Source organism: Lemur catta, chromosome 15 (genome assembly GCF_020740605.2).
Source record: "Lemur catta isolate mLemCat1 chromosome 15, mLemCat1.pri, whole genome shotgun sequence".
Lineage (NCBI taxonomy): Eukaryota > Metazoa > Chordata > Mammalia > Primates > Lemuridae > Lemur > Lemur catta.
Window position 1 is genome coordinate 17,644,278 of NC_059142.1, and position 27,972 is coordinate 17,672,249.

General features: G+C 51.4%; 1 protein-coding gene and 1 pseudogene across 2 annotated transcripts in view; both read right to left on the bottom strand.

Moving 5' to 3' along the window:
- The window catches only part of ABR (ABR activator of RhoGEF and GTPase), a 175,118-nt gene that overhangs the window by 122,381 nt on the left and 24,765 nt on the right, over positions 1-27,972 (bottom strand). The window contains exon 1 of one of the 2 annotated variants that reach the window (XM_045526196.1): positions 12,986-13,109. The exons of the other annotated variant lie outside the window; for it this stretch is intronic. Within the exon in view, the coding sequence (XP_045382152.1) occupies positions 12,986-13,046 (61 nt within the window). The 5' untranslated portion in view covers positions 13,047-13,109. Of the gene's footprint in view, positions 1-12,985; positions 13,110-27,972 lie in introns of those variants that run through there. 2 annotated transcript variants of the gene reach the window in all.
- On the bottom strand, positions 22,478-22,691 carry LOC123620716 (annotated as a pseudogene).

Consider the following 27,972-nt stretch of genomic DNA (forward strand, 5'->3'; position numbering starts at 1 on the left):
CCTCTGCTTCTGGGACAGGCCTGGGGTGAGGACAGGTTGGCCTTGAGGGGAAGTTGCAGGCACCTGAGGCTCAGCTCACCCTGTCCCAAGGAGCCAGCCAAGACTCTGGGAAAAGGGAGGTGCCACCTGCTGGTTTTCAAACCTTCTTTCCCATTCATCACCTTGGCATAAAAGCACCCAGGGTTGGTTCTGGGATGGAGGGCTGTCAGGTTTCCTCCAGCTTTGTCCATGCCAGGAGCTCACTGCTGGGCTACATGGCCAGACCCTAGCGGCAGAGAAGAACAAGGAGGAGGGCTCTTCTCAGGGGGTGGGACAGTGGGAAGTAGATTTCCTTCCTTCTGCTTTTAGGTATTTTCCTAATCCTCAATAACTGCATACATCCATTTGATAGTGGGGGAAAAATTCCATCCTGGAGAATCATGAAGATTCTCAAGGAGAGGGAAGACATCACATTGTAGCATAATTCTTTGTGAATTACTAACTCTGAAATGGACCAGGCATTAGGGTTTGCAGGTGAGGACTTCACACAGGCCTGGAAGCCAGGCTTTTTAGGGATGCTCAATTCAAGGATGCTCTCTGTGAACACTCCGGGATGCGGTGCGGTTGTTTACACCTGGAACAGGCTGGCACAGGACCAGTGTCTCCAGGACAGCTAGGGTTGTGGGCAGGAAGATATAAATCCCAGTGTGAGCTCCTCATGCCTGGTTGAACCCTCTGGCTATGAAGTCACACCTCCTCTGGGAGCAGACTGCATTATCACCTGCCTTGTGAGATCATCCCTGTGGGCTGCCATGTCCTTGACCTTAAAGAAATTGAATGTCCTTTAACTGTAGCAGCTGGTAAGCAAGACGCACTGGAGGGGCCTGGCTAAGAGCAAGAACATTAATTTCTTGCTCTTTACAGATGAGAAGACTGAGGCATAAATTAGTACATTTGTAAATTAGTATTAATAAATTTGTGCCTCAGTGTTCTCATCTGTAAAGTGGAGATAATAAGTTTTTTTCATGGATTATTATGAAGAATAAGGGAGTTAACATACATAAAGTGCTCAGAAGAGTGTGGGACACACAGCAAGTGCTAGGTTAATGTAGCTGTTATCACTGGCCTCTTTCCATTAATCACATCATTATTTTTGTGTGTCGACTTTCTAAAAACAATCTTAGTATTTCTGTGACAACTCCACAGAAACTTTCCCTCGGCTTGGCCTCCGGGTGCCAGGGTGTGGCACAAAGGACAGAAGAAAGTAACGAAATGAGCAAGGAACATCTATCCAGATGGGACCCTTGCGGAGTGTTCCGTACACACCACTTAATTCAGTGGTAGAAACACCAGATAAAATGCAGGACACCCAGTTAATACAAACTGTGGATGAGCAACAAATAAGTTTTTAATGTGAGTACATCCCAAATTTTGCACGGGATATACATAAAACGTATTTCCTCGTTTATCTAAAATTCCAATTTAACTGGGCACCCTGTATTTATCCAGTAACCCTTTAGGTAGGGTTGATAAAGTTGTTTCCACTCTATAGGTGAGGAAAACGAAGCGCACAAGAGCTTAAGTAGTTGCCCGAGATAACAACAGTCCAAGCCGGTACTCAAAGGCCACATTCCGGTTCCCTGTTAGCGGCACCCTGCACCACCTCCCTCCCACTGCACCCCTCCTCTATAAGAGGGAACAGGCCTGGAGCCCCGCAATGAGAACCTGCCCCTCGTGCCCTGGAGGGGGAGCGTTGGTGCAGGAAGAGCCGTTTTCTCCCAGAGAGAGGGAGCTACTGCTCCTCTAAAACCAGTGCCCAGGAAGCCTTCGTGGGCGGGTGGCCCGGGTAGGAGGTGCCCAAGAGGGCTGCAGTCAGCCAGGGTGGCACCCACAGCCCTTCCGGGAGCTGCCCCTGCCTGGGGTTGGGACCCGGAGGCAAAAAGCCCAGGAGAAAACTTAGGAAGCTCCAGAGGAAACCCCTCAGGAAGTCCTGAAATAGTTCCACAGCTAAGAGAGAAAACTTGCAAGCGAGAGCAGCCGTGACAGCGCCCCAGCCTGTCTGAGTCCGGGGCCCAGACCCCAGCGCCTCCCCAGAGCCCACGCAGACGGCCTTCCCTGGGAGGGCCCTCCCTCCGCTCTCCCAGACTCCAAGGTGGGGCTTCACTTCCGTCATTCTCAGCTCTATTTTTATTCAAAGGTGGCAAGGAACAGCAAATGTTCAGAGCAGAACAATCGAGTCACCTGATTCTGTGCCTCTGGGACCATGGCTGACCTTTGCTGGGAGGGGGGGTCTAGGTCTAGAGCCCACTCCCCAGTCATTGATTACCCAGGGAGGTAACACTCAGCCTCCTCTTCACCTGGCTGGGAAAGGCCAAAGGGTATCCCTCCAGGCAAAGGAACAGCATGTGCACAAGGCACCAAACTATGACCGGGCATGGTGTGTCTGGGGAGCTGTGAGGAATTCGGTATGGCTGGGGGGGTCAGGAGTGTGGTAGGAGCACCAGGAGGTGAGGCTGCGGCTAGGGATGGGTTGGAGCCAGTCTCTGCAAAGGCCCCCACACTATGCTAAGAGTTTAGACTTTATCCTCCCTAGGAAGACGCTAGACTGGCCAGTGACTGAATCAGGCTCAGAGGACGGATGCTGCAGGAGTGTGGCAGCAAACCTGGGGGCTTGTTAGAAATGCAGAGTCACAGGCCCCGGACCTGCTGAATCAGAATCTGCATTTCCACCATGAGAGACTTTAAACAACGGGGTGGGGTGTGTTTCCCCAGGTTAATCTACTATGATCTAGGCAAACCCTGACTTATGGCTGGGGCACAGAGAGGGTCCCTGTTTTGATCTCTCCAATATCCTTTTCCGATTGCCCTTCTGCCCTCCTCATGCCCAGCTCTATCTCTCCCTGGACCCTCCCTGCTCCACGATCCCCTGAGGTGGCCCTGGTGCCCTGGAGCACTGCCTTTCTTCATACCCCTTGACCAACACAAAGCATTTCCGAGCTCCCACTTGCTCAGTGTTACGGGAAAGGGAGAACCACGCAGTGGTTAAGTGTCAGTCCCCAAATGGGACTAGGCAAGTAGAGGAGCTTTTCAAACATACAGATGCCTGCGCCCCACCCTGAGGTCTCATTCCAAAGGTCCTGGCATTTGGGTACCTCTGGCAAAGGGCACAGGGTGGGGCCTCCAGACCGATCTGGGTTTTGTGCCCTTAGGGAAGTTGTATGAGAAAGAAAAGTTTCCTCATCCATAAAACAGGATAAAAATGGTTAAGACCTCAGCAGGTCACGGAAGAGTAAATGGGATATCTTTTGTAAAGTGCACAGGAAATGTCTGGCACCCTATAAATGGCAGCCTTTGTTATTATTCTTCATGCCTCTAAGGAGTTTAGAATCTGGCAGAGAAGAAATGACAACTGGCATGAAACACTAGCAAAACAACTAGCAAAACACAATAGATAAGAAAGTGCTATGTGACAAATGGCCCGGAGCAAGTAGCATTAGGGATTCTGAACTGGGGAATCTTACTAAAAGGCCTGGAGGGCTTCCTGGAGACAGCAGTAGCTGAGCTGATGCTGGTTAGGAGCACACCACCACACAGAGGTTTGGTGCAGCTCGCTGAGGGGCCTCACTGGCGGGAGGAGGGCGGTGTGCTGGGAAGCTGGAAAATCAGAATAGATAACAAACATGGCCCCCAGCCTGCGCATCTTGAAGGCGGTTTGGATCAAATGTGGTGGGAAAGGAAATGCCCCACTGAAGGTTTCTGGGCAAACGAGAGGCAGATGAAACGGCTTTAGCACAGCTACAGCCAACTGGAAAGGGGGTGGGATCCTTCACTCAGGGAGGGGGCTTGAGGATACTGCAGGCATCCGCCACAAGGGCCTGGCTATGGTGGCTGCTGACCAGCTATGACGGGTCGTCAGCCTAGAAACAGCTCTTTTGACAACAAATTGTGTTCCACCCTTCCTTTCCGGGAGCAGGAGATGAAATCAGCTCCTGCCTTTGCTCTCTGGAGGCTCCACACTCAGAGATGGCACATGGTGCCCGCTGGTCCACCCAGGCCTCCCGAGGGGGGAACACTGGGTCAGGAGCTGCCACGGGGTCTGCAAAATGATTGCAGGCTTAAATCAAAGGCAAGTGGCTGTTCCACATGGCTGGGTGGCACGCCAGCTGGTCTCATCAACCCTCTCAGTGATGCACTGGAAAAGTAACAACCAAGGCTTTCTGCTCCATTAACACCAAAGTTGGCCCTTCAGGGAGAAAATGGGGGTGGGGAGGACGTGGGTTTCATCTAGACAGAGGCACTCACAAAGGCCAGATGTTTGAGCTGTCCTCAGGACGGGGGTGGGCAGAGGAGGGCAGAAGAGACCTTGTGTGCCCCCCGTGGCAAAAGTCACCAGCAGAGGCCAATCACAATGGTTACCCTCTTCTCATCCTTAAAATGAGGGTAACAACCTTTCCCAGGTTTACTGTGAGGATGAAATGTGATCATGAATGTGAGAACACTAGCTCAAGTCTGGTACCCATTAGGTGTCCAATCAATTGCTTTGTTATTTTCATTTTCATTGGGAAATGGGCTCCGAAGAGAGATGTGTCAGGGGTTGCTTTTCATCTGGCCAGAATCCAGAGCTACAGAACAGTTTGACTTGGCTCAGGGTCCCAGCCAAAGGGGGATCTGCTAAGGTATAAGCCCTCAAGGCAGAGGCTTCTCCCCCTACCCCCTGACCCTCACTGGCCTCTCAGCGGGGGACCCTCTGAGCTTGGAGGCCATAACAGGTATGGGGAGTGGGGCCAAAGGATCCGCACCAAGCACCCCACCATTAACATGCTGTGCGTGGGTGAGTTCAAACACAGCTGCTGGGTCTGCAGCCCAACTGGCCCTGGGCCTCAGCAAAGGGCCCTGGTGCTCAGTGGCCTGATTTATGGCTGAGGGCTCTTTTTATTTTCCTCTTGAAACTGTGGAGGTGAATTTTAAAAGGCCCGAGAGCAGGGCCAGTGCGCTTAGGCTCTGCCAAGTCCTCTCTTCTTCCCAGTCCCCACTTCCTTGCCCCGACCCCACTCTGCTCTGGAAACTGGGCACTAGTTATACCCCACCCTTCCCCCAAAGTCTATTTTCTCTCCCTTTTTCTCTATCAGCACCTCTTGCCAATAATCCCAGGAACAAGGTAATACTGGCCTATGGGCTCCAAGTGCTCACATGGGGAGATTTCCTTAGGACCACCTAACAGGAAGGGGCAACCCCATGGGTGGGTGTTTACAGGATACCTGGGGGCAAAGAGCTGCCCACATACAATGGGGGAGCCAAGACGTGGTCTTCATAACCGTCACTCTAGCTAGAGAGATGAACCAGATCAATCAACCTCAGTGAAATACCAGCTGCCAAGGGGCCCTCGCTGGCACTGCTGTGAAGGGCCAGGGAGCGTGGGAGAAGGAGCACAGTTTAGAGTCGAGCCAACCTGGTGCTCAATTCCTGGCCTGCAATCTGGCTCTATGACCTTAAAGTAATTCTTAACTTCCCCAAGCCCCAGTTCTCTTTCTATAAAATAGAGATAATAATTCCAGCCTCATAAGATGGGGGCTGCTGAGCCCTGGTGATGACAGGTGTGAAGTGCCTGGGCCAGTGCTGACACACAGTAGGTACTCAGTTGGTCCTGGCTTTAACCATTACTGCTGTTGGAAGCTAAATGGGCCATAGAGCCAGAGAGAGATCAGATTTGATCCACTTCAAACCAGAAGACCTTCAACAACAACTTAACCTCTCAGGGCCTCGGTTTTCTCATCTATAAAACAGGAGGCTGATAACAGGTCCCTTCTTGGGTTGTCAGGATAATGTGGGAAGTACCTAGCACAGCATCTGGCACATAGTAGGGCTGATTAAATGTTATGTCCTCTTCTTTCTAGACCAAGTGGAAAAATCTAATTTCTATGAACGCAGCAGGACAATGGGTCCAGTGATTCTGGAAGATGCAAGGATGCAGTTTCTATGTACCCCTGTAGGACCCAGACACATTTCCCAAAGAGGTCCCCGTTTGAGTGCCATCACATAACACACACCACCACCCTGACCCCGGAACTCTCATAGAGGGGTCTTTCTCCTAAAACTGCACTCTTTGGGTGTGGCAGACACTCACTCAAAAAGATGGCCTACAAGCTGTCTGGGCCCAGGGTACCATGCAGCTGGACAGGGTAGCCACAACTGAAAAAATCAATTGCTGCTGTGGGGAGTAGATGTTCCTGTTCCCCAGCCAGAGAAATAACTGGGCTTAATTACACAGCATCTTTGGTCCCCATAATCTTGATCCATTAAACCCTTGCTGCTGCCCAGGAGGCAATGCCCAGGAGAAAGGGGTTAGCCAAGCACACTAATAGGATCAGCCCTCCAATCCCATGAAGGGAATTATGGTCACATCCTTCCCTAATAGCCCTGAGTAAACCCACAGATCCCCAGTCAATACTGGGCTTTTCTAGGCAGCCCCACTCCACCGACAGCCAAGCCGCCCAGAGTGACGAGGACTCTGAGCTATTTTGGCACTCACTGGTCTACCTGAGGCCTACCAGCCACCCACCCCCTTCTGGAGATCTTGCTCACTTTAGGCAAAATGCTGGATCACACCTGCCGTGTCTACCTATAATCTAGGGGGACATGAAGACATCAGAAATGAGGGCAGAGACAAGAAAGAAGGGAGTGGCACCTGGTCACTCAGCTCCCCATGGAGCCCACCCTATCTGGCCCCCTCTACCAAAGACCAGGCTGAACCTGACATTTTCTGTGTGGCCAGTAAACCCACGTTCATCTTCTGTTCCGGTGTGTGGTGGGGAAGGAAGGGCAGGAGAAGAGGGAATACAGCACGGGGGCGCAAAACCGAGGGAGAGGCCCAAACCAGGTCTGAATCTGGGGACCGAGAACTGACTGCCCCACCCACAGGTGGCCATGGTACCAGCTGGTCCCACCTCACAAGGCTCTCTGCCAGATGCCTTAGGCTGGGGGAGGGTTGGGCATTATCCCCAACCCCCATCTGGGGTGCATTCTGTAGTCTGCCTGCTGCCCCGATTGCGTTCTTCTTCCCCATTCACAGGGTCTGGATCACATTCTCCCCAAGCTTCAGGGACCAGTGGAACATGCCCCCTGCCATCCAGGTGCACCCATGTCTCCAACTGACTATATCTTGCCCTAAAAGATGCAGCCTCCTCTATTGCAGCTCTAGAGACAGGTGAGCCTGGAGGCCTCTTCCATGGGTACAAGCAGTCACTCAGACCCTGCAGGTAGAAAGTATCGGGGTCGGGTACTCTAACCCCCAAGCATCACCTCAGCCTACCACTGGCGAGGGCCTGGCAGGAGGCAAACGACCTGGAGTTGTCTTAAAGCTGCCTCGTTCCAGGCTTGCCCCAAAGGGCTCAAGCTGAGCCAGACAGCTGCAGCACAAACACTGGCAGTGAAGCCTTCCAACCACAAGCCCTCGCAAAGCGTGGGACTCCCTCGGGGGGTCTCTGACTACACTACAAGCTACTACAATTACCAAATCCACACACCAGGAAACTTGTGAATGGGCCAGCTAACAGGTTTCTGGGATTTCTGTTGGAGTTAGGAGTTAAAGGAGCTAGGAACCCAGAAGTTTTCTTTTCCCTCGCATATTCATGCAACTGAAAACTATCTCGTGTGGCACTGGGCTAGGCACCAGATAGAAAACTGGTCCAATTGGCCGGGCGCGGTGGCTCACACCTGTAATCCTAGCACTCTGGGAGGCCGAGGCGGGTGGATCGCTCGAGGTCAGGAGTTCGAGACCTGCCTGAGCAACAGCGAGACCCCGTCTCTACTCAAAATAGAAACAAATTATCTGGCCAACTAAAAATATATATAGAAAAAAATTAGCCGGGCATGGTGGCGCATGCCTGTAGTCCCAGCTACTCGGGAGGCTGAGGCAGTAGGATCGCTTAAGCCCAGGAGTTTGAGGTTGCTGTGAGCTAGGCTGACGCCACGGCACTCACTCTAGCCCGGGCAACAAAGTGAGACTCTGTCTCAAAAAAAAAAAGAAAGAAAAAAGAAAACTGGTCCAATGCTATTCCTGCCAGGCCCCTCGCCCCCTTTCCAGTCCCTTCCAAGCTCATCTGCAAGCCTTTCACAGATCTCTGTTCAATGATGAGGGCCATGACGAGCTGGACAGCTGAGCATGTCAATAGCACTCATCTTCAAAGCACTTTATAAACATTATTTTTTTTTTTTTTTTTTTTTTTTTTTTGAGACAGAGTCTCACTTTGTTGCCCGGGCTAGAGTGAGTGCCGTGGCGTCAGCCTCGCTCACAGCAACCTCAAACTCCTGGGCTTAAGCGATCCTACTGCCTCAGCCTCCCGAGTAGCTGGGACTACAGGCATGAGCCACCATGCCCGGCTAATTTTTTTTTTTTGTATATATATTTTTAGTTGGCCAGATAATTTCTTTCTATTTTTAGTAGAGACGGGGTCTCACTCTTGCTCAGGCTGGTCTCGAACTCCTGACCTCGAGCGATCCACCCGCCTCGGCCTCCCAGAGCTAGGATTACAGGCGTGAGCCACCGCGCCCGGCCTCAAAGCACTTTATAAACATTAATTAATTAATCCACACGACACCCACAAGAGACATCATAGCTTCACTGTACAGAGGAATGGGCACAAAGAAGGTACCAGAATTGTCTCAGAAAGCAGATCATATCTCAGGATGGCCCACGTCTTCTATCCTACCCCCAAGAGTGAGGCAGAATTTTCTCACCATTCCCCCATCCTTTGTCCCCCTAACAGCATTTTCTAGCTAATTCTCCACAGATTTCTTCCTTTTCCCAAAGAACAATAACAGCAACAGTCACAACAACAACAAATTAAGTTTCTTTGAGTAGAAGACTTAATTCTTCCGCCAACCCCACCTCTGAGACTCCAGCAGCCATGACAATTATGGGCTGCTGTTCACAAAAAGGAATCAATTACTGGGGCTATTCAGAGACAAGAAAGCATCCGTCGGCAGGTGTTTACTAGCACATCAGGGTGACCTGATGCAGCTGGGGCCAGTGAGCTGCTCTGACCAAACTCACCCGGTCTGTCAGGACAGCGGCTTGGTCCTTAGTGTAGCTAATGCAGGACTGAGATGGAAGACTGAGGCTGGGTCATGACCACCTGGAGATAGGTTTGTTTCCTCACAGCCCCAAATACTTTCCTGGTCCATGGATGGGGCACTGAGTCTATAAAGGGCATGAAAATATCATAAGAGACCAAAATATCCCTTGGAATAAGAGAAGTTGGCTCTAACAGGCAGGCTGTAGTACCAACAGATGGTCACGTTCTGTCTTCTACAAGGTCCAAGAAACTGCAGGCTTTTGATTGGCTCAGTAGGGTAGGTATGTTTGGGACCAGAATTGAATTGCTTGGGACTGAAAAAAAAAAAAAAAGAGGCTGAAATGGCAAAGGCAGAGAGCTGAAATGCATCCCTCTGCTTCTCTTCTAAATAAATCCTTGAACACATAATTTAAAGACTTTCCTTTTGAAGAGGGGCCAGATTATTAGCCTGCCTGGGGCACACATCAGTCTCAACCCAGGTCTCGCTCAGAGGGCTGTCTCCACTCTGAGGGACAGAGAAAGTTTCAGAGCCGCTACCCATCTTGGGGGCACTCCACAGAATTTAATTGAATGTAGCCTAATCCCATGGTATAGACAAAAACAAAAAGAAAGTGGTAAGTGTTTAGTGGAAGGGTGGTGAAAGACACAGAGGAGTTAAGATAATGAAGAAAACAGCCCGGAAGAGTCATACCAGCCCCAGGGAAAGAACCTAGGCAAGGTACTGGGGGGTGAAACTGACATTATTACATCAATGCAGGAAAATGAGTGGCACAGAGACAGGAATTTGGGGAGGCTGGAACTGTTATCTGCCACTCCAGTTTGTCTGGGGCAAAAGACCCTGTTCTAGTCAGTCCCAGCTCACACTGGCAACTAGGACCCAACCCATCTCCTTGAGTCAGACACATCAACATGACCCCAGCCCTTCAGAACTTCCACCACAGGGGAGAGAGGGGACTGGCTGCCCACCCCTTATCAAATGACCATCACCCTGTGATGTAAGTGGGCATGCACGCTCCTCCTGGCACAGATGCTGAAGCCAGAAAGAATAAGCTGACAACTCCAAAGGCAAGAAGTGTGTGGGGACAGGGCTGGTTGGCAGGTTGGCACCTGAGCAGTAGAGAACCACTGGCCTCAGTGGACTCAGACAGAGCCTCAGCCATCCCCACCTGGGCTCCTGGCCCAGTCCTCAGGTACTGCAAGAGGCACAGGACAGGTTGGGATCAGAGTCATTGAAAGCCACTTACCCTGCTGGACCATTTCAGAGAGAACTCTGCGACAGAAGTCCAGAGAGACAGGTGTCCTCCATTCCATGACATCCCAAGGCCTGAATAAGCTCAGACATATCCAGTGACACTCAGAGTCCTCCTCACTGCTCTTAGGGTATGATCTGAATTCCAGCTCTGTCACTGATCAGGTTTGTGGCCTTGGATAAATGATTTGTGCTAAGCCCCTGTTTCCTAATCTGTAAGAGCTGCGAAGTTGTGATGCTTGGAAGGAATGGACAAAGTACCTACCACAGGGCCGGGCATGCAGTAGGTACTCAGGAGACGCAATTATCACTGTTACCAGCAGCGACACTTAGGAGGCACCTCTATCATAGAGTCATTCACATCTTTAAGTCACACTGGCTGCCCTGTGTCCTGGGTGTACCCCCTCTACAATTCCTGATGGATCTGGCACACTTGTAGGGACTTGCTACCCCAGGATTGTGAGCCTTGCAAGCAAACAGCTTCCCGAGAGGCAGAGGAACTTCCTCTGGGAGCCACAAAACCATGCTGCCAGGCAAATGACAGCCCGGGTATTTGTTTTAATTTAGGCTCTTGTCAAGAGGAAACTTGATGGCTAACAGCCCAAACATGACTGTACAGCACCTCCCCAGGAAGCCTCATGCTACGGCTCTCAAAGAAGCTGTTTTGAAGAGGGAGGCAGGGACTCCTCACCCTGCTGCCAAGTCAGTGCCCCCCTCCCATCCCATCCCCCAGGCTGCTCCAGGAGCCCAAAGGCCAGGGCAGCAGCAGTAGGGAGGCAGCTCAGATGCCAGCGGGCCCCAGTCAGGGCTGGTTAGTGGTACCCCCCTAAGACGTCCTTGGCCTCATTCCCTTTTCCCCTAATTCCCTTTTCCCGGCATTACTCTGGTCAGGAATTTCCAAGGCGGCCTCAGGCAATTTTGCTTCTCTGCTCCAGGCTCCAGAGGAGAGGGGTTGGGTGGGGAAGACTTGGAAATGATCAGGTCAGGAATCTTCTTCAGCAATGAACAGAAAGCCAGAGACAGGTTTCCACTGGATTCCATGCTTTGGGAAACAGGGAAACCGGTACTGGGTTTTGCAAAGAGCCAGAAATATTCAGGAAGATAAGCAGCATGTGAATATGAGGCATTGTTATGACTGTTATTTGCAAGACCACAGCTATGAGAAGGTCACTAATCCTTCCTTTGGGTCAGGAGCTGATCTACATCAGGGCTCAGAACAGATGTGTACCCCCATTCACACAGACACACGTGCATACACACGCCACACAGCCATGGGCCTGACCTCCACCCGACGACACTGGCCTCTGCCCGGGAAGGAGCAGATGGAGTGGCTGCGCTTGGCGCAGGACCCATGCCCAGGGGATCCAGCTTTGCCCCTTTGATGTTGAAAAAGCAAAGCAGAATGAACCATCACTAGGAGAGCTCCTGGGGGGAGGAGAGGAAGGAAAGTGGGATGGAGGAGAAGGGGGAGGGAAAAGAAGAGAGGGGGAAGGAAGAGGACCCAAGGGGATGCAGAGGTCAGAGGCTGAAAGTTGAGCACTGCAGAGCCTCTAGGGCAGGACCTTGGGGCTCAAGGCAACATTCTTTTCCACTCCCCACCTCAAAATATGACTGTTATCAAGGAACTTGAGCCAGGTTGACCCTTAAAAATGCCTTTGTCCCATGGCATCCAGTGTCTAGAACCAGAACCTGGCTCCATCTGCCTCCCCAACTCCTATAATACATCAGAACTCTGGGCTGAGAGAGGTTGCAAGAGAGAGCAGGAGGGTCCCACTCCAGTGGATCAGGAAGGGTGAAATCCCCTCACTGTCTTCCTCAGAGGCCAGTAGGACCCTCTTCCTACATCACCGAAAGCATCTAGGGAAGGCGTCTCAAGGGAAGGGTGGGGAGTAGGGGCAGGGGTGTTTCAGCCACCTAAGCAAGGCGGCGTGAGGGTGGGGGCGGCTCACGGTTTAGCCCAAGACCCCAGGAAGTACCGGTGATCAGTTACACATCCCCCCTCACACCCCCCCTTGGCCGTGCAAGAGCAATCACATGCTCGCAGCAGATTTGGGAGCGAGGGGGTGGAGAACCGGAGGTTTTTTTTTTTTTTTTTTTTTTGGAGGTGGTGGTGGTGATGAGGGTGGGGGTGGTGATGAGGCTGGCAGGAAAGATTGCTGAGCCCGGGATTTTAGCTCCTTCATCCAATGGTCCCCACAGAAATCTGTACCTGCAGTCTCCTTTCCCACCCCCGCCACCCCAAACCACACAACGGGCTAAGGATGTCCCTGAGGTGGCAAACTCGGGTGCCAAGGACTTTTCCCAAAATGACCGTTCTGCTCCAGTGTGGACCGAGAAGCTGCCAGTCTGGGAACCGAGGTAGCACCCTAAAAGGACTCACCCCTCTTCCTGAGGGTTTGGGAATGCTGGATTACACAACAGGTGGGAGGGGGTGACACAGCTCTCTTGGCCCCGTCGGCCCACAACCCCCCACCCACCCACCTGAAGTCCGCAACGGGAACCCCATCTGCGGTCGACCGCGGGAGGCCCCACGCCGCTCCCGACCGCTGGGCAGCTGGCCAGCTGAGCGCGCAGCCCCCCGCCCGCGCGGCTCCCACGCGAGCCCGGCACCTCGAGACCCGGGGCCGTCGGGGCTCCGCGGGCCCGCTCCCGCCCGGCCTCCCGGGCCCCAGCGCACACGTACTGCTGTAGAGGGTGTCGATCCAGGACAGGCGCGGCAGGCCCCGGTGGCTGAGCGGCTCCATGCCCGCAGCTCCGCGGCGGCAGCGGCGGCGGCTCCGTCAGATCGGAAACCAGACCCTCATCTCACAACAAAGGAGGGAGGGCGCGGGCGGGGAGCCGGGAGGGGCGGCCGGCTCCGGAGGCCGAAGTTGCCGAGCGCGGGGTGGAGGCGGGGGAGGCAGGGAAACAGGTAGCTGGGAGGAGCGAGCCCGAGCTGCCGGGGGAGGAGGCGAGGGCGGGCGAGGGCAGGCGAGCGCCCCCGGGAAGCCTTCCGGCCACTGCGGCCGCGGCAAGCACCGCGGCGGATCCCGGAGCCGCGGCCCCCGCAGCCCGCCCGCCAACTAGCAACTTCCCGGGGGCTGCGCGGCGCCCAGCGGCGGGGGGTGGAGGCCGCGACCAATCGGCGCGAGGCTCCGGCGCGCCCCCACCCCTAGCCGCAGCACGCCTCCGGACCCGCGTGCGGGGTGGGGAGCAGCGCCGTGCCCCACCGACGCCCAGGCCAGAGAGGCTCCATCGGTACGCGAGGAGGGGTCCCGCGGGGGTCTCCGGGCTGCGGCGCAGACCCGGGCTCCCTCTCCTCCCCTCGCTGGGCTCAGCAGAATTCTGGCAATCCGCACACTAGGTGCCGCGAGGAGACCTATGGGCCCGCAGGGTGACATCACCTGCCACCCCAGGATCTCTAAGCGCAGTTTCGGGTGCCGGTGCGGCTGCCAGGCCCCTCCCCTAGACAAGCCTGGGAGGCGGCGCTGACGGGGTTAATGTCCTGAGCGCCGCGGGAAGGCTCAGCTGCCGGGTACTCTCCTTCCAAACCTCAACAGAGCCTCAGCCTTTTAAACACCCTTGACCTTAGAGCGCGCCAGTTCCCGCCCTACACACCAGGGGGCGGAGGTCAACGAGGGGCTGAGGAGGAAAACCAGTCTCCAATACGCCCCTTCTGGGCGGGAGGACAAACTGGGGTACAGGAGAAGCTTCAGGGTGTCCACTTGATCCCCCACCCCGGGTTCCTCTCGGGGATGCCTAGCCGCAGCCCAGGAGGCCCAGCATGTATGCATGATCCGTACAAGTGGAGGGAAGTCTGGGGTCAAGATGCCTCTGAGAACAGAACCTTTAGAAGCAAAATTCCTTCTAACAAAGACTCCTTCCCCTAAGGGCAGTGAGGAGATTGGGGGGTCCTTATGCCTGTTCCCTGTGTGCTGGTTCTATGGGACCCTCGGGAACTTTCCCATAGATCAGGTCTTGCAGACCTCCTCGGAGCAGGGTCAGTGGGGCCTGCCAGGGAGCCCTGCACTGAGCCACTTATTTACCTCAGACAGTGACATTTCTGATAGTGGAGCAGTCCTCAGCCCACCCCATCCCCAGGCAGTTAAGGGCAAAACCGTCGTGGGACCCAGCTCCACAGAGGCCTATAGGAAGGTTAAGCTAAGCCTGGCCTCTGTGGAGGGCAGTGTTGTCAGCATCTACCGGGGGGGGGGGGGGTCCTCATCATTCCAAACAGCCACAGATCAAGTTCTTAAGGGGAGAAGCAGACCCTCACTCATGATGCTGAGAGGAAGCCTGTGCCCAGCCCCTCGAGCTGCTAGGGCAGAGGCCTCTGCAGCTGCCCAAGAGGTGGCCACCAGCTCATGGCAGGTTGGGTGAGCCCCTGGGAGGTGCAGGGGGAGATGCTATGGGGTGTGGAAGCCTCTACAGGTGGCTGCAGCAGATGTTTTTCAACAGTAGCCTCTTCCTAATAAGTCCACTAGGCTCTCCCCGACCCCAACCCTCCTGGCTCAGGCACTGGCTCTGCCTCTACCTGCCCCTCCCTGCTCAGCTGTCACCCTCCCACCGTCCCTGACTTGCACATAACACAGGGAGGACCAAGCAGGCACCTGGAGCTTGGCATGGAGGGGGGCGTGCATCTCCAATGAGATGCTCCAGAAATAGAGCTCCGGCATGGGAGAGGGAACAAGCAGGCTCTCCGAGGAACAGATGGAGGATGGTGAGGCCAGAGGGGCAGAGAAGGGCAAGGGCTTCTCTTCTTCCCACATGGAGCCCTCTGAAGGCATAGAACCCAGGAGAGAGGTGGAAACAGGAGCATGAGCTGCAGCCACCAGCAGCCACCAGCCCAGAGAGGCAGCAGCACTGTCCCCTGCCCAATGACAACAACAACAACCAAGAGAGCCTGGGCCCTCTCCCCACACTGTGGGGGGTTTTCCTGAGGGCCACATCCGGTGCTGACTGCGAGGAAGCCATGGATGTATGTTTCTGTGTGAGTCACATACATTTGCATACATTTTACATTTTTATCTACAAAGGCTTGAACACTATTTTCGGCATCTTTCAAGCTAAAATGTTGCAGTTGCTCTCCTTAGCTTTGCTGTAATTTGCTTTTTCCTACATTCTGTTTAATCCTGCCATGGACCTTCCACTCCACACACAATATTGGGTAGCGGGAGAGATGAATCTCGGAGGCCATAAGGAGGAAGACTTCTAATAGCTAACATCGAATGCCTACTGTGTGCCCGGCTTGGATTTCAGTGCTTTGTTCACAGGAATTATCTCACTGTGAACATTACTGTTATCTCAGTTTTCTCCATTTCCCAGATGAGAAAACAGAGGCACTGAGCAGCTAAGTAACCCACCTGGACAAGTTAAGTGGGGGCTGGGACCTGAACCCAGGCAGTCTGTTTGTGCTCTTAAATGCCAAGCATGCTGCCTGCACTGCCAGCTGACTGGTGAATGCAGGGTGTCAAAGGTCCCTAGAAATCTTCGTTGGTCTGTGGGTTAGAGATCACCTTCTAGGAAACCCTGCACCAGCCCTCTTCCATCTCCGGATATCTATATCAGACACATGTGTCTTGGGAAAGGGTAGTTACTTCAAGATTCTCTTGATGCCTTTATTGGACGTCTCCAGTAGATGTTAACACTGCATGGCCTGATTCTAATGTTGGCCATAGAGACAGTATGTGGGCCCTTGAATACCACGGTGATTTGGGACTGGAACAGAAGCCTCCAGATCCCTGGCACTGAGGACACGTAGGAGGTTGGGGAGACTTAACACCATGCCCTGGGAAGGAAGGAGTTAAAGAGTCATTGTCATCTATACTTTGCCAAAGGTGATGCTACCCTGAAGTGCTCTTAATCCCAGGCATCAGCCCCAATCTGTCAGAGCAGCAGGGAAGTGTTCTTGTAGACAGACCTCCCTGATTCAGCTAAGTACAGACCTGGACCAGCCCATGCTCCCCCAGGCACTGAGTCTGCATCCATCATTCCGCCTCCCCCAAGTGCTCCCTAACCATTCCCTGTCCAGTCCATGGGGCCAAACTGGATATCTTCACTTTTCTTCCTGTCTCACATTAGCAACTCAGCTCCACCATGCACGATAGGAAGGCCCCAGGAGTCCCTGCATCCTTGACCATGCGGAGGTCACCGCTGGTGAAAAGGCTGTGTTCCCAGGCTGGGGCCAGGCAGGGAACACCAGTGCGTGCAGAGGCTGGATACACAAATGGTGGGAGAGGGGGAAGAGGAACCCTCCACATTCAATTGAAAACAGACTGTGATGACCAAAAAACCAAGAGTTTGCACCCTCCCTGGCAGATTAGCTCTTTCAAAGCTGGGATTGCATCTTTTTCATCGGAGCATACCCAGTGCTCAGCCCAGTGGATGAATGAGGCTCGGATAGGCCTCCAAAGCAGCTATAACTGTACTGTGCCCCCAGGTTAGTGCTTTCTCTGCCAAAAGCCCAACATACATTACTGGCAGACTGGCATCCAATAATGCATGTTGAATAAATAAAATTAATGACAGCTAGCATTTACTGAGTGCTGCTTAGGTGCCAGGCACTGCTCTATGTGCTTTAACATAGGTTATTTCACCCAGTCCTCACAATAGGCCAATCTACTATCATGTCCATTTTACAGAACTAGAAATTTAGGTGCAGAAGGGCTAAGCCATTGACTGGCTAGCAGATAGCGACACCTGGAAATGAACCAAGTCTGAATCCAGAGTTCACTTGCATAATCTCTGTATTGGGCTGCAATGAGTGAACAAATGAATAAACAGAATGAAGTTAAACTCAGGCAGGAAGAAATCTGAGCTATAGGAGGAATGCAAGGCAGTGTTATTTCAGAACCCCCCAGGGCCACCAATGATTAAGCAAAAAGAGCACTGGTTCCCAAAGAAAACTGCATCTACTACAACAGGGCAGATGACCCTGGAGACAAGCTGAACGCAATCCAATCACAGTCTCCTGAATGCCCGTGCCTGCCAAACCCCACTGCTTCTATGCCTCGGGCCAGTCTCTAGCTTTCCCAGCCTCAGTTTTCACATCTATAGATGGTGGGCACCCAGGTGAATTGGGTAGATGACCTCCAGACCTCCTGTCAGCCCTAGCAGACTATAGACTTTGCTTCCTAGCAGATCCTGATGTGGCCTGTTTTCCACTCCTTGCTTCATTTCCTTTTCCTTGGTACAGTAAAGAAGTATTTACTATTTTTTTTTTTTTTGAGACAGAGTCTCGCTCTGTTGTCTGGACTAGAGTCCCATGGCGTCAGCCTAGCTCACAGCAACCTCAAACTCCTAGGCTCAAGCAATCCTCCTGCCTCAGCCTCCCGAGTAGCTGGGACTACAGGCATCTGCCTGGCTAATTTTTTCTATTTTTAGTAGAGATGGGGGTCTCACTCTTGCTCAGGCTGGTCTCAAACTCCTGACATTGAGCGATCCTCTCGCCTCAGCCTCCCAGAGTGCTAGGGTTACTGGCATGAGCTACTGTGCCCAGCCTAAGTATTTACTATTCTAAGATTCATCCTCAGAAGAAAACTCCCCACGCCTCCACAGAGTCAGGTCTAAGGGAGAAGGCCTGGCCTAAGAGTCTGCCTTTTGCCCTTTTGCTACGTTGCCTCTTCTCAGCTTCTTGGCTTTTCCAGCAGGCAGTGAGATCTACAGGCAACAGAGATTTACGCAAATTATTCATTTCTCTACCAAAGTTTTGCATCAGCTTGAGTCATGGGAAAGATCTGCAGCTCTGGCAAGACGTAGACCTGCTCTCCAGAGAACTGCATTCGCCCCCCTGCTGCCTCCCTCAGCATCCCTGCCAGGAGAGAGCACAGTGAAGTCCAGGTCCCTGTAGCTGTGACACTCCCCACACATACCCACACATTTCCCAGGGGCTGTGACGGCTGGAGGGTCATAGCAAGTCCAGCATTCTGGACAGAGCAGCTGGTTTAGATTATACCAACAAGCTGCAATTTTAGGAGGGTCTCTTGCCAAGCCCCAGCTCAAACGGCCCTCCCCTGACAGTGCTCAGATTGCAACACCCAGGGGTCAATGAGAGAGTTTTCCCAAAGAGTCAGTCAAAGGGCTCCACCACAGGGTCTGGAGCCCCCTTCCCAATTTACTCACCGCCAAGTCCCCATCAGCATTTGGAAAGACGCCAGCAGACGAAGAGATGGAAGGATTCTCTAAGTCCTCAAAACCCAGAGACCTAGTTCGATGGCTCCAATCCCATCAGTTCCAAGGGAAGCAGGAGCATGTCCAGTGGGGGTCAGAGCTCCCAGGCTGGCCCTCTGCCTTCCTGTGGTCACCACTGCCCTGAAGCTGGCTGTGCTTCTCGCTCTTCCAGCCAGAGTTCTGCAGATGTGTCCCAGCCCTGTGCTGCTCTGCCAGAATCTCTGACGCCACCCACCAGGCTGGCCCTGTCCCCGCAGGCCCAGAAGTGGCCGCAGGGGCTGAGGGCAGGCTGTCAAGGAGACTGGCTCCTAAGAGGTGGCGGCTCCACATTCAGGAAGGCAAGGACAAAGGAGCCTCACAGCCTAGCAAGTGGTGCCTGCCATCAGTGGATCCTGCTTTGGGGTTGTCTGTCAAGTATGCCGGTGTGTGGCTGTGTCTCTTTAAGGACCAGGCCTCTTTAAGGCAAGTTCCCTCTGCAGTCAACTCCTGCCACAACCGGTCCTGCGGCAGAAAGTGTGGGCTCCCGAGCGCCATCTGGTGGCCCAACAGAGCGGCACTTCGGCCACCAGAGGTCTTCTAACCAAGTGGCCTGGAAGTGCCCGGATAAAACCTCAGCTTCCCGACCAGATTCTGCACAGGGCTGCAGGTTACAGTTGAGAACAACGAGACTAGGGAAGTCAGGAGGAACTCTGTTTGGTCAGGAGGCAGTGGGGTCCCCCAAGAGTGACGTGAAGCGAATGACCACCCCTCAATCAAAATCTTCACTAAGAGATTCTCAAATGGGGGGATTTCCCCAATCTCCCTGCTTGCCAGCTGCAGAGACCTGAAGCACAGCTGCACATAACCTTGTCCCCTTAATCACTGAAACAGTCGTTCTCAATTAGGGCAGGGGTAGTTGGTATTGCCCCACCAGGAAGTATTTAAAAATGTGTGGGAGTGTTTAAAGTGGTCACAAGAACTAGGGGGAATTACTGGCATTGAATGAGCAGGAGCCAGAGACGTTAAAACTTCCTGCAACATGCAGGACTGTCCTAAAGAGCATCTGTACTAAATGCCAACAGTGTTGAGAACACTACTGGGTTACGAGGAACTGAGGACGGTTGTTGCATGGCAAGCTCATACACCCACCCCTTCTTTTCCCATCACGCTGTCTTTGCTGTTCTCCCTAACTTGATTGCGCCTTTATGAACTTAGGGGTTGAGAGAGGCCTGGGTCAGACCATCTTCACAGGGGATGCCAGTGCTTGTGGCTGCCCCTCCCCAGAGGTCAGGCACACACACCTGCACCCAGCCTGCACTGGCTCATCACAACCCTTGGAAGGGAGAGGCTGGCAGGCCAACTCAAACCGTTAGGAGCCAGCAGATGGTCTCTGAAAAGAAATCATACAAGCACCAGCAATGCCACTCCCTAACTCCCATGGGACCATCCCTGCCTCCCTTCCCACTGGGATGACTCAACCTAACCCTGTTCTCTGTCCCTGAATTGCACCAGGAAATGCATCTTTTATATAAGGCAATTTCAAGTTCTGATCATGAAACCTGATGACTCCTAATTTCCTCTTCCCCAAGCTCTCTGCACCTTGTCCTGAGCTGGTCAGCTCAGTCTCATAAACACAGCGCCAGGGGCTGACATCAGAAACCAATACACATGACGTGTTCTAATGAAGAAAGAGTGGAAAAAGACAAGACTCCGGTCACAGTGGCCAGTGAAAGCTGCACAATGGTCACGTTTGAGCTGGGGCTGTTGGTTTGAGCAGTCCCAGGCTCATGAGGCTGACATCATAGGTACAAAGATTCAATTGGAGGGAAAAGTTTCCCGCTTCCCACAGCAACTAGAGAGCACTCTAAAACAAACCTGGCATGTCAGTCCTCTCCTACCAAGACTCATCTACAGCTTCCCACTGCTGTCAGCATAAAGGCCCACATCCTTTTGGTGGCCTACAAGGTTCTGTGGCCTGGCCTCTGTATCCATGTTAGCTTCATCTCCACGTTCTCCTCTTTGCTCTTTTCTGCTTTTTCCTGCATCAGAACTTTTGCACAGGTTGATATCTCTGGCTAAAATGCTCTGCTTCCACTCTGCCTGGGTGTCTGCTCTTCACCCTTCCTGCTTTAACTTAAATTTCACTTCTAGGGAGCTTTTCCTAACCACCCCACCAGGGAGGCCTGCATCTCTCCTTCCGAATACTCAGTGCTCATATAAATCGTTCAGTGCCTGTCTCGTTTGCTAGACTGAGAACTCTGAGAGGGTAGGAACCACATCTCTCTTGTTCACTGTAACCTTAGCACCTTGCACAAATAGTAGTTTGAATGAATGGATGAGAAAATGTAAATGAATGAATGAATGACCAAGTATGTCAAAAGAACCTGGAATGAGGCAGTACAGATGCTTCAGCTGGCCCCGTTCCACCAACTGGAAGAGAACTGTCTGGGCTGGGTGGGATGTGCATGTTGAGAATGGCCACACTCTGCAGAAAGACTCAGAAAAAGAACAACAGGATGCTGAAATCCTGGGTGGGAGAACTGCTGCTCCAATTAATTCTCTAACTGCTCAGAAAAAACCCTCAACTGAAAACTCCCCGATGTACAGGGCTCCCCGGCTAAGCAGCCAGCATGTGATGCTGGACTCTTTTTCACCCAATCAGGCTCCAATGTGCAAATGGAATAGAAACCCAGAAATGGTTCAGCCCACCAAGGGAACTTCAGTCTCAATTCTCAGAGTTCTTCTCCTCAGCCTGTCCCAAATTTGCAATGAAACTGTTTTTTAGAGAAGAGAGGCAAACTGTAGCCCTCCCCTGGGAAAAAGCAGCCTCTGGGTATGTGCCTGTCCTGTCTCCTCTTCCTGTGTGTGGGGGTTCTGAGAAGCAGCTAGTTGCTGGGAGTGATGCTGAACTCCTCTGCCCTGGGGCACTGAAGGCTGAACTGTAACTCACCGGTTCCCAGTAATGGCTTTGATGCACCTCCAACCAGACAGATGGGAGATCTTGCTTTTAGTTCAGTGATGGGATAAATATGATGGAAGCTGATTCTGGGTGCTCACCCTCCCAAGGGCCTAGCTCGAGAAGAGTCTGCAGGCAGCCTGACTGACGGGCAGGGCTTCAGCAGACCTTCTGCAGCTGCTGATTGCACTGGGCCGCGGTGACCAACGGACAGGCCCGTGAGCCCTGCAAAGTACAGCTCCAAACTGACCTGGTCTGCTGGGGGCCTGCAAAAAGGGAAGGTGGTAACTTTTCATTTTCCTTCATCCAAACAAAGAGATAAATAAAAAACGCAATTATTAATCAAGATCTGGCTTGTTGGACCTTGAGTCTGTGATGGCCCAGGAAATCACCCTAGGCCACTAGGGTTAGTGATCCAGATGGTTAGTCCTCTAAGCTTCCTGCCAGCTTCCCACCTGCTGCCTGGTGAGGATATTCTGGCACATTCAATATTCTCAGAGTTCTCTCTCTTAAACTGAGAGAACCTAGTGAGAGGGAGTAGGGGGCGTCAGTGAAGGGCAGAGGAATAATAAATAGTAAAGGTGATGGCAACAAACACTCATATTATTTATATATTTGTTTAATTTTTATTTTAGAGATGGGGTCTCACTCTGTGACCCAGGCTGGAGTGCGGTGGCATGATGATAGCTCGCTGCATCCTCAAACTTCTGGGCTCAAGCGATCCTCTCACTTCAGCCTCCAGAGTAGCTGGGATTACGGGCGTGAGGCACCATAGCCGTCAACAAACACTTATATTGTGCTTACGGTGCCAGGGCTGATCTAAGGACTTTGCATGTATCAAATAGTTTAATTATCACAGGACCCACAATTGTTCCAGAATCCATGTTTTAGCCCCTCAACACTGCTGCCTCTCTCCAACAAAAGGGGAAGAACAGGAAACTGAGCACACCCCGAATCCAGATCCTGCTCAGCCACTAACTTGCTGCGTGACCTTAAAGAACTCTCTTTCCCTCTCTGGGCCTTACTTTCCTCACTTTTTTTTTTTCTTTTAATTTTTAAAAATTGAATACAATTCAAATCAATGTGTCTGGTTCATTTCGGCTCCTTTATTGCCATACCAGGGGGCAGAGACTGCTTCAGTTTCTCAGCCTTCTCTTTATCTTGTGATGACCACGATATAAAGGTATCTGCTGCATCGAACTTTAAACTTCGTATTATCCTTATTTTTCTTGATCCTGACGGACCTGGCATCCTTTTGCCTGGCTGTGAGCAGAAAGTCCTTGCTTTCCTCAGTTTTCCAAGGCATGTGGACAAGGCCCGCAGAGAGGGGGCGCAGACCTGCACCCCTCTCTCCTTGTACTGCCAGGAGCACTTTCCTCACCTTGACATGAAGGAACGTAAGTCCTCCCTGGTCTAGGATTCCTTGAGAGATATATGACCAGGAAGTAGCTGATAAAGGAGTGGAAAAATCTTCCTATTTCCCACCCCTCAGTTCCCATATACTCCAGGAAGTTTAATGGCTTTTGAGGGCTAGAAAAGTTATCCGTTATCTCATTGAACATTTCCTGGGCCCTACTATTTAAGACAGGGTTCCTTTGCCCAAGTTGCTCATGATAATGGACTTGAGACTTGCCCAGAAATTATGAAGAGGCAAAGCAGTGCCTGGTGGGTCCAGAGAGTGGTCTGGACAGTAAGTTATGGAGGGGCAGGGCGTAGGGGGTGGACACCACTTCAAATTGAGTTGATGACTAAATCCTTCAGAAGGAAGAGCCCAGAAGGAAAACTATTTCATTGGTAGAAATAGTGTGTGTGTGTTACGGGGGTGGGAGGGGGGCATTCCCCGGGGAAAGGAAAAGCATAAGCAATTGCACAGAGGCAACGGTGGGGGTAGAGGGCGGAACTAGAATGGATGACTGGCACAGAAGTTTCTTTTGGGAACTGGGGGAGAATATAGAAACTGTTGCTAATCTAATGTGTGCCTCAGCATGAATTTAGGGACACAGCAGGATTTGCAGTGTTTCTTAGACCCATCTTTATAAAGAAGCCTTTCTGGAACACCCACTCCCTCTCAATGCATACGAGGATTTAGGACTCCCTTCCTCTCCTTGTGAGTTTGCTGAAAGCCCCTCAGCCAATGTGTTCCTGGCATCACCAGTACTTATGTTCTAGGCACTGCATTAGGCATGCTACTTTCACTTTTTTGGTAGGAAACCCTCTCTGTGGAAGACACAATCATTACCCCTACTTTATAGAAGAGGCTCAAGGTCAAACTTCTAGTAAGTGATGAAGCCAAGTTCACACTCTGATCTGGCTGGGTCCAAAGTGATTGTGCCTGGCCACCAGGCACGAAGTTTCAGAAAGTATCGTAACCAGATGTCCCCTTTGACATTCACTGGTGAGGAGCTGAGTTCCCGCATGCCAGGCAGCACTGGTACCCGATGCTAACATGAACTTATCAGCATAGCTCTTAAAGCTACTCTCCAGGGTCTCCAGGGGAAACAGCAGGGCAAAGAAGACACAAAGAGGGATTTCCATCCTCTTCCTCCTCAACTGAAGTCTGACAAGCTCCTGGGTCTTTTGACTACTCCTAGGGCACGAGGCCTATACCTGGAGGATTCCTGGTAGTAAGGGTGCTTCCAGTGCTGCAGCAGTTAACTAGTCTCTGGGGCATCTCTCTCTCTCGTCTCTCATCTCTCATCTCTCTCGCAAAGGCAGCTCCCAGCCCTGCCTGACCCAGGCTCAGCCAGTAGTTATAAGAAGCATTTTAAAGACAATTATCCCTTAGCTAACCTCTCAGGAGAACTTGGGAAAAACTGGGGTATCAGCTCCATATCCTGTCTCACCTAACCCCATCCCCAAATTTTCATGTTTCTTTTGCCCTGGGCTTAAAGAAGAGTACCAGCACATGCAGAACTTTGGGGAAAATTCTCTGTTCAGTGCTGTGAACGGCGCTAGAGGCCCTGGGAGAAGATAACACCACATGGTAAGATAGAAGAGATTCATTTTCCTAAGAAAGGACCCTGTACTTCTGAGAAATCTTCCCACAGAAACTAGAATTTCAGTTCCCCGGCAGTGCCACCTGGGCAGAAGCACTTTGCAATTTTTAGTCTGACAGGTCAGAGACAGGAGGACACTGACCCCGTGCCTCCTGACCACTCCGAGGTCTCAAGCTCTAGGGGCCTCCTCAGATCTTGGCCATGACTCAGATGAAATTTGGCTCCTCACCCTAACCCCCTTCTCACAGCCCAAAGTCTTCTAGACAAATCATTGCCCAATCCCCTGCAGAACCCACTGAGTTATCTTCCAGGTTCCTATTTCTGTCTGATTGTGCAAGTTTCTTCCCTTCAGGAAGCCACATGCTTGTCACATGGGCAGCAACAGAGCACCAGCAGAGGGGGGAAGGGTGTTGGGGAGTCTCTTCTCCTGGACCCCAGGCTGGTCCCCAGAGCCTTGGTAGTGGTTCCCCCACTCCCTATAGCCAACATCCCAGGGAGCTTTGGATCACCCTGGGGAGAAAACCAGCACAGGCCCAAATGAACTCATGACTTGGTTTTCAGTTTCACCAGTAAGCAGTTCCTACAGTGCATCCTCTTAATACTTCGCTGGACTTGGGCTCCAGGCCTTCTGTGCCCCTCAGATCCCTGGCTCTTGGGGCAAATACACCTTATTGACTGTCAGATCAATGTCATGCTGCAGGCTGCTAAGATAGCAACATGTGCTGGGCCTGCACCTGGCTGGCCCAAGCTTCCATAGTGGAGGTTAGTTCTTTGGGGGCCCTTAAGGAGGGCTGAGCTGCTTTTTACTGAAGGTAAAGTGGCTGCTTTTATAAAAGAGACACTCTTTGCCTCCTGCCACACTAACCAGAGATGAGGAGGCTGCCACAGAGAAGCATCCTGGTCCCGGGGGCTCCTGGTTTCCTGCTGCTCTCTCTTGGAGGCCACAGATGGAGCTGTACACATGAGCAGGCCACATTTCCTTCCACGCCTGCAAGGAACCCCGACTTCCTGCAAAGACCACTAACCCCAACGTTAGTACACGTGGGCATGTCTACCCAAGGCAGAGCTGCCGCTGACTCCTAGTGTGGCTTCCAAAAAGGAAGAGGTTCTGTTTCGCCAAGGAGGGTATGACCTGAGACACCAACAGCAGCTGACTTCCCATCTGGGCTGACTAATTCTGCAATCAAAGGTGCCTGGTTCCAAGCACAAAGCACTGCCTCCTACCCAGACCCTCATTCTTCTGAGGGAGCTGGTGAACATGTAAAAATTTTGCATAGGAGTGGTCAGGGTCACAGATACCTTGTTCTGGGAAACAAAACCTCTCTCCAGCGCTGCAGATGGCAGGGAAGACTGGGGAAACAGATGAAATGTGCCAAGGTCCTGCTACGAAGAACACCCAGGCTGTTTGTTAGCTCAGAAGCCACACCACAATTAGCATCCTGTCATTTGCTCATTTGTATGCATTTCATATATCATCAAAAGGCCACATGGAAGGTATAAAGTATATATATAGGCTGTTGGGTTTTTTTTTTAACTATAAATATATGCAGTTATTTTCTGTTGTAAAAATCATAAAGCCACAATAAAAAAAACTTTTAGACAATAAAAGAGTAAAATATGACCCATAAATGCACTACCCCAATTAGCATTTTCCAGCTTTTGTTGGTATGCATACAATGGGGACCTTTACATAGTTATACAGTCAGCCTCCCTTAGCTGAGGGTTCTGCATCTGTGAATTCAATCAACCACAGATCAAAAGTATTTGGGAAAAAAACTCAAAAAAAAAATCACAATACAACAATAAAAATAATACAAATAATACAGCATAACAACTATTTACGTAGCATTTACATTGCATTAGGAATTATAAGTAATCTAGAGATGATTTTAAGTATACTGGAGGATGTGCCTAGGTTACATGCAAATACTACTACCATTTTACATGAGGCATTTGACCATTCGTGAATTTTGATATCCATGAGGGCTCCTTGAAACCAATTCCCTGCGGCTATCAAGGGATGACTGTAACTGCCTCTCCAGGCTGTACACAGGAATTTCTCAGCCTGATCCTTGGCCAGTCCAGCTTCATTTTCTACCCCTGTCCTATTATATCAAGAAGGGCAAGTTCCACCTGGATGAGCTAAAACACAAAGAGAGCCCCTGTGTGGAAACTGTAGTATATCACCCAAGTTTGTTCATGTAACGAGATGTCTCTGGTTGCTTGGGGAAGAGAGGAACATCCCCCAGGTGTCAACACTGTCCAGGGACACCAGAGATGAGGTCTCATCTGTAGTGTCCTCAGTAAGAAGCTGTATACTGCTCCCGACAGGGCCCTAAGCCTCTTCCTTCCTCGGAACAGGGCTACAGCTTTGAGATTATCTTGGGGTTGGCCAGGGTACCCATCTGCCTCAGGTAAGGCTATATTAGGGACATCAGCCTTTCAGCAATGGAAACTGAGGAGGAGACAGGGAGGGAGGTGCAGGAAGAATATAAAGAAAAAGTTAGGTTTGGATTCACTCTGCAAACCTCAAACCCTGATAGGAACAAAGTGAGCAGGGAAGGAGCAGCTGCTCATTCCCCCGGGACACTGCTGCAGAGGCTTTGGTCCCCTGCATGCAGCATCACTCAAAGCTGTTCACGTCAACAGCAGCTTCATGGGGACAGTGTCTGGGCTGCTGCTGCTGCAGATGCAAGGTGTGATGGTTTAGGTCAGGATGTGGGTTCTGGAGAGAGACTAGACATGGGTGCAAGACCCGATGTCCCTAAGTAACTTAACCTCTGTGAGCTTCAGTTTCTTTCGCCGTAAGATGAAGATAACAATGGTAACTGCTTCAACTGAGATGGTTGAGAGGACCAGATGAGGTGATGGATGTAAGACACCCAGCACGGTGCCTGCTCCATCGTAAGCACTCAAGCAGTATTAGCCACTTTCATTACGTTGGTTGAGTTTTGCATGCATACATGCACCTACCACACCTCTCTCTTCAAAAGGGAAACAGCCCCCATGAAAAGATTACAGCAACCCTAGTGAAGCGATATTGTGCATTGTGTTGGGGTTGCCAGAGCCAAACCACACCCTTTGTTTTCTGTGGGTATCTCATTGTCATTGTAGGGTTAGCTCATCACTATTTTTTAAAAATTCGAAGCAACCCTATCCCTTATAGTGCATTCCCTCCTTTCTGTGCTAGTCCAGAGCAGCAAGGGTAAGAAAAATAAGATTCATTAGAAAAACATAATTCCTTTCCCTTAAATAATGGGCTGTCATGTCTGAAAGCAGCAGAAACTTCCAGCTTGCTAAATCAAAGATAGAAGACAATGAAAGATGAGAAAAGTTGAGTATAAACTTTTTTAATAAACAGAATTTTCTCTAGGCACTGAAGTAGAGTCTCCTTGTTGAGCAAAAGGGAAATTGAAGACTCCATGTGCCCAAGTGTGTTTCAAAGAGATATACGAGTACTTTTATGTTAAAATTGTAAACCTTAGCTTATCCAAAGTAAACTTTAAATCAAAATGTTAGAGCAAGAAAAAATTTCCTTAAAATCATAAATTAGTGTATATCCATTCATACACACACATATACACACAGTAT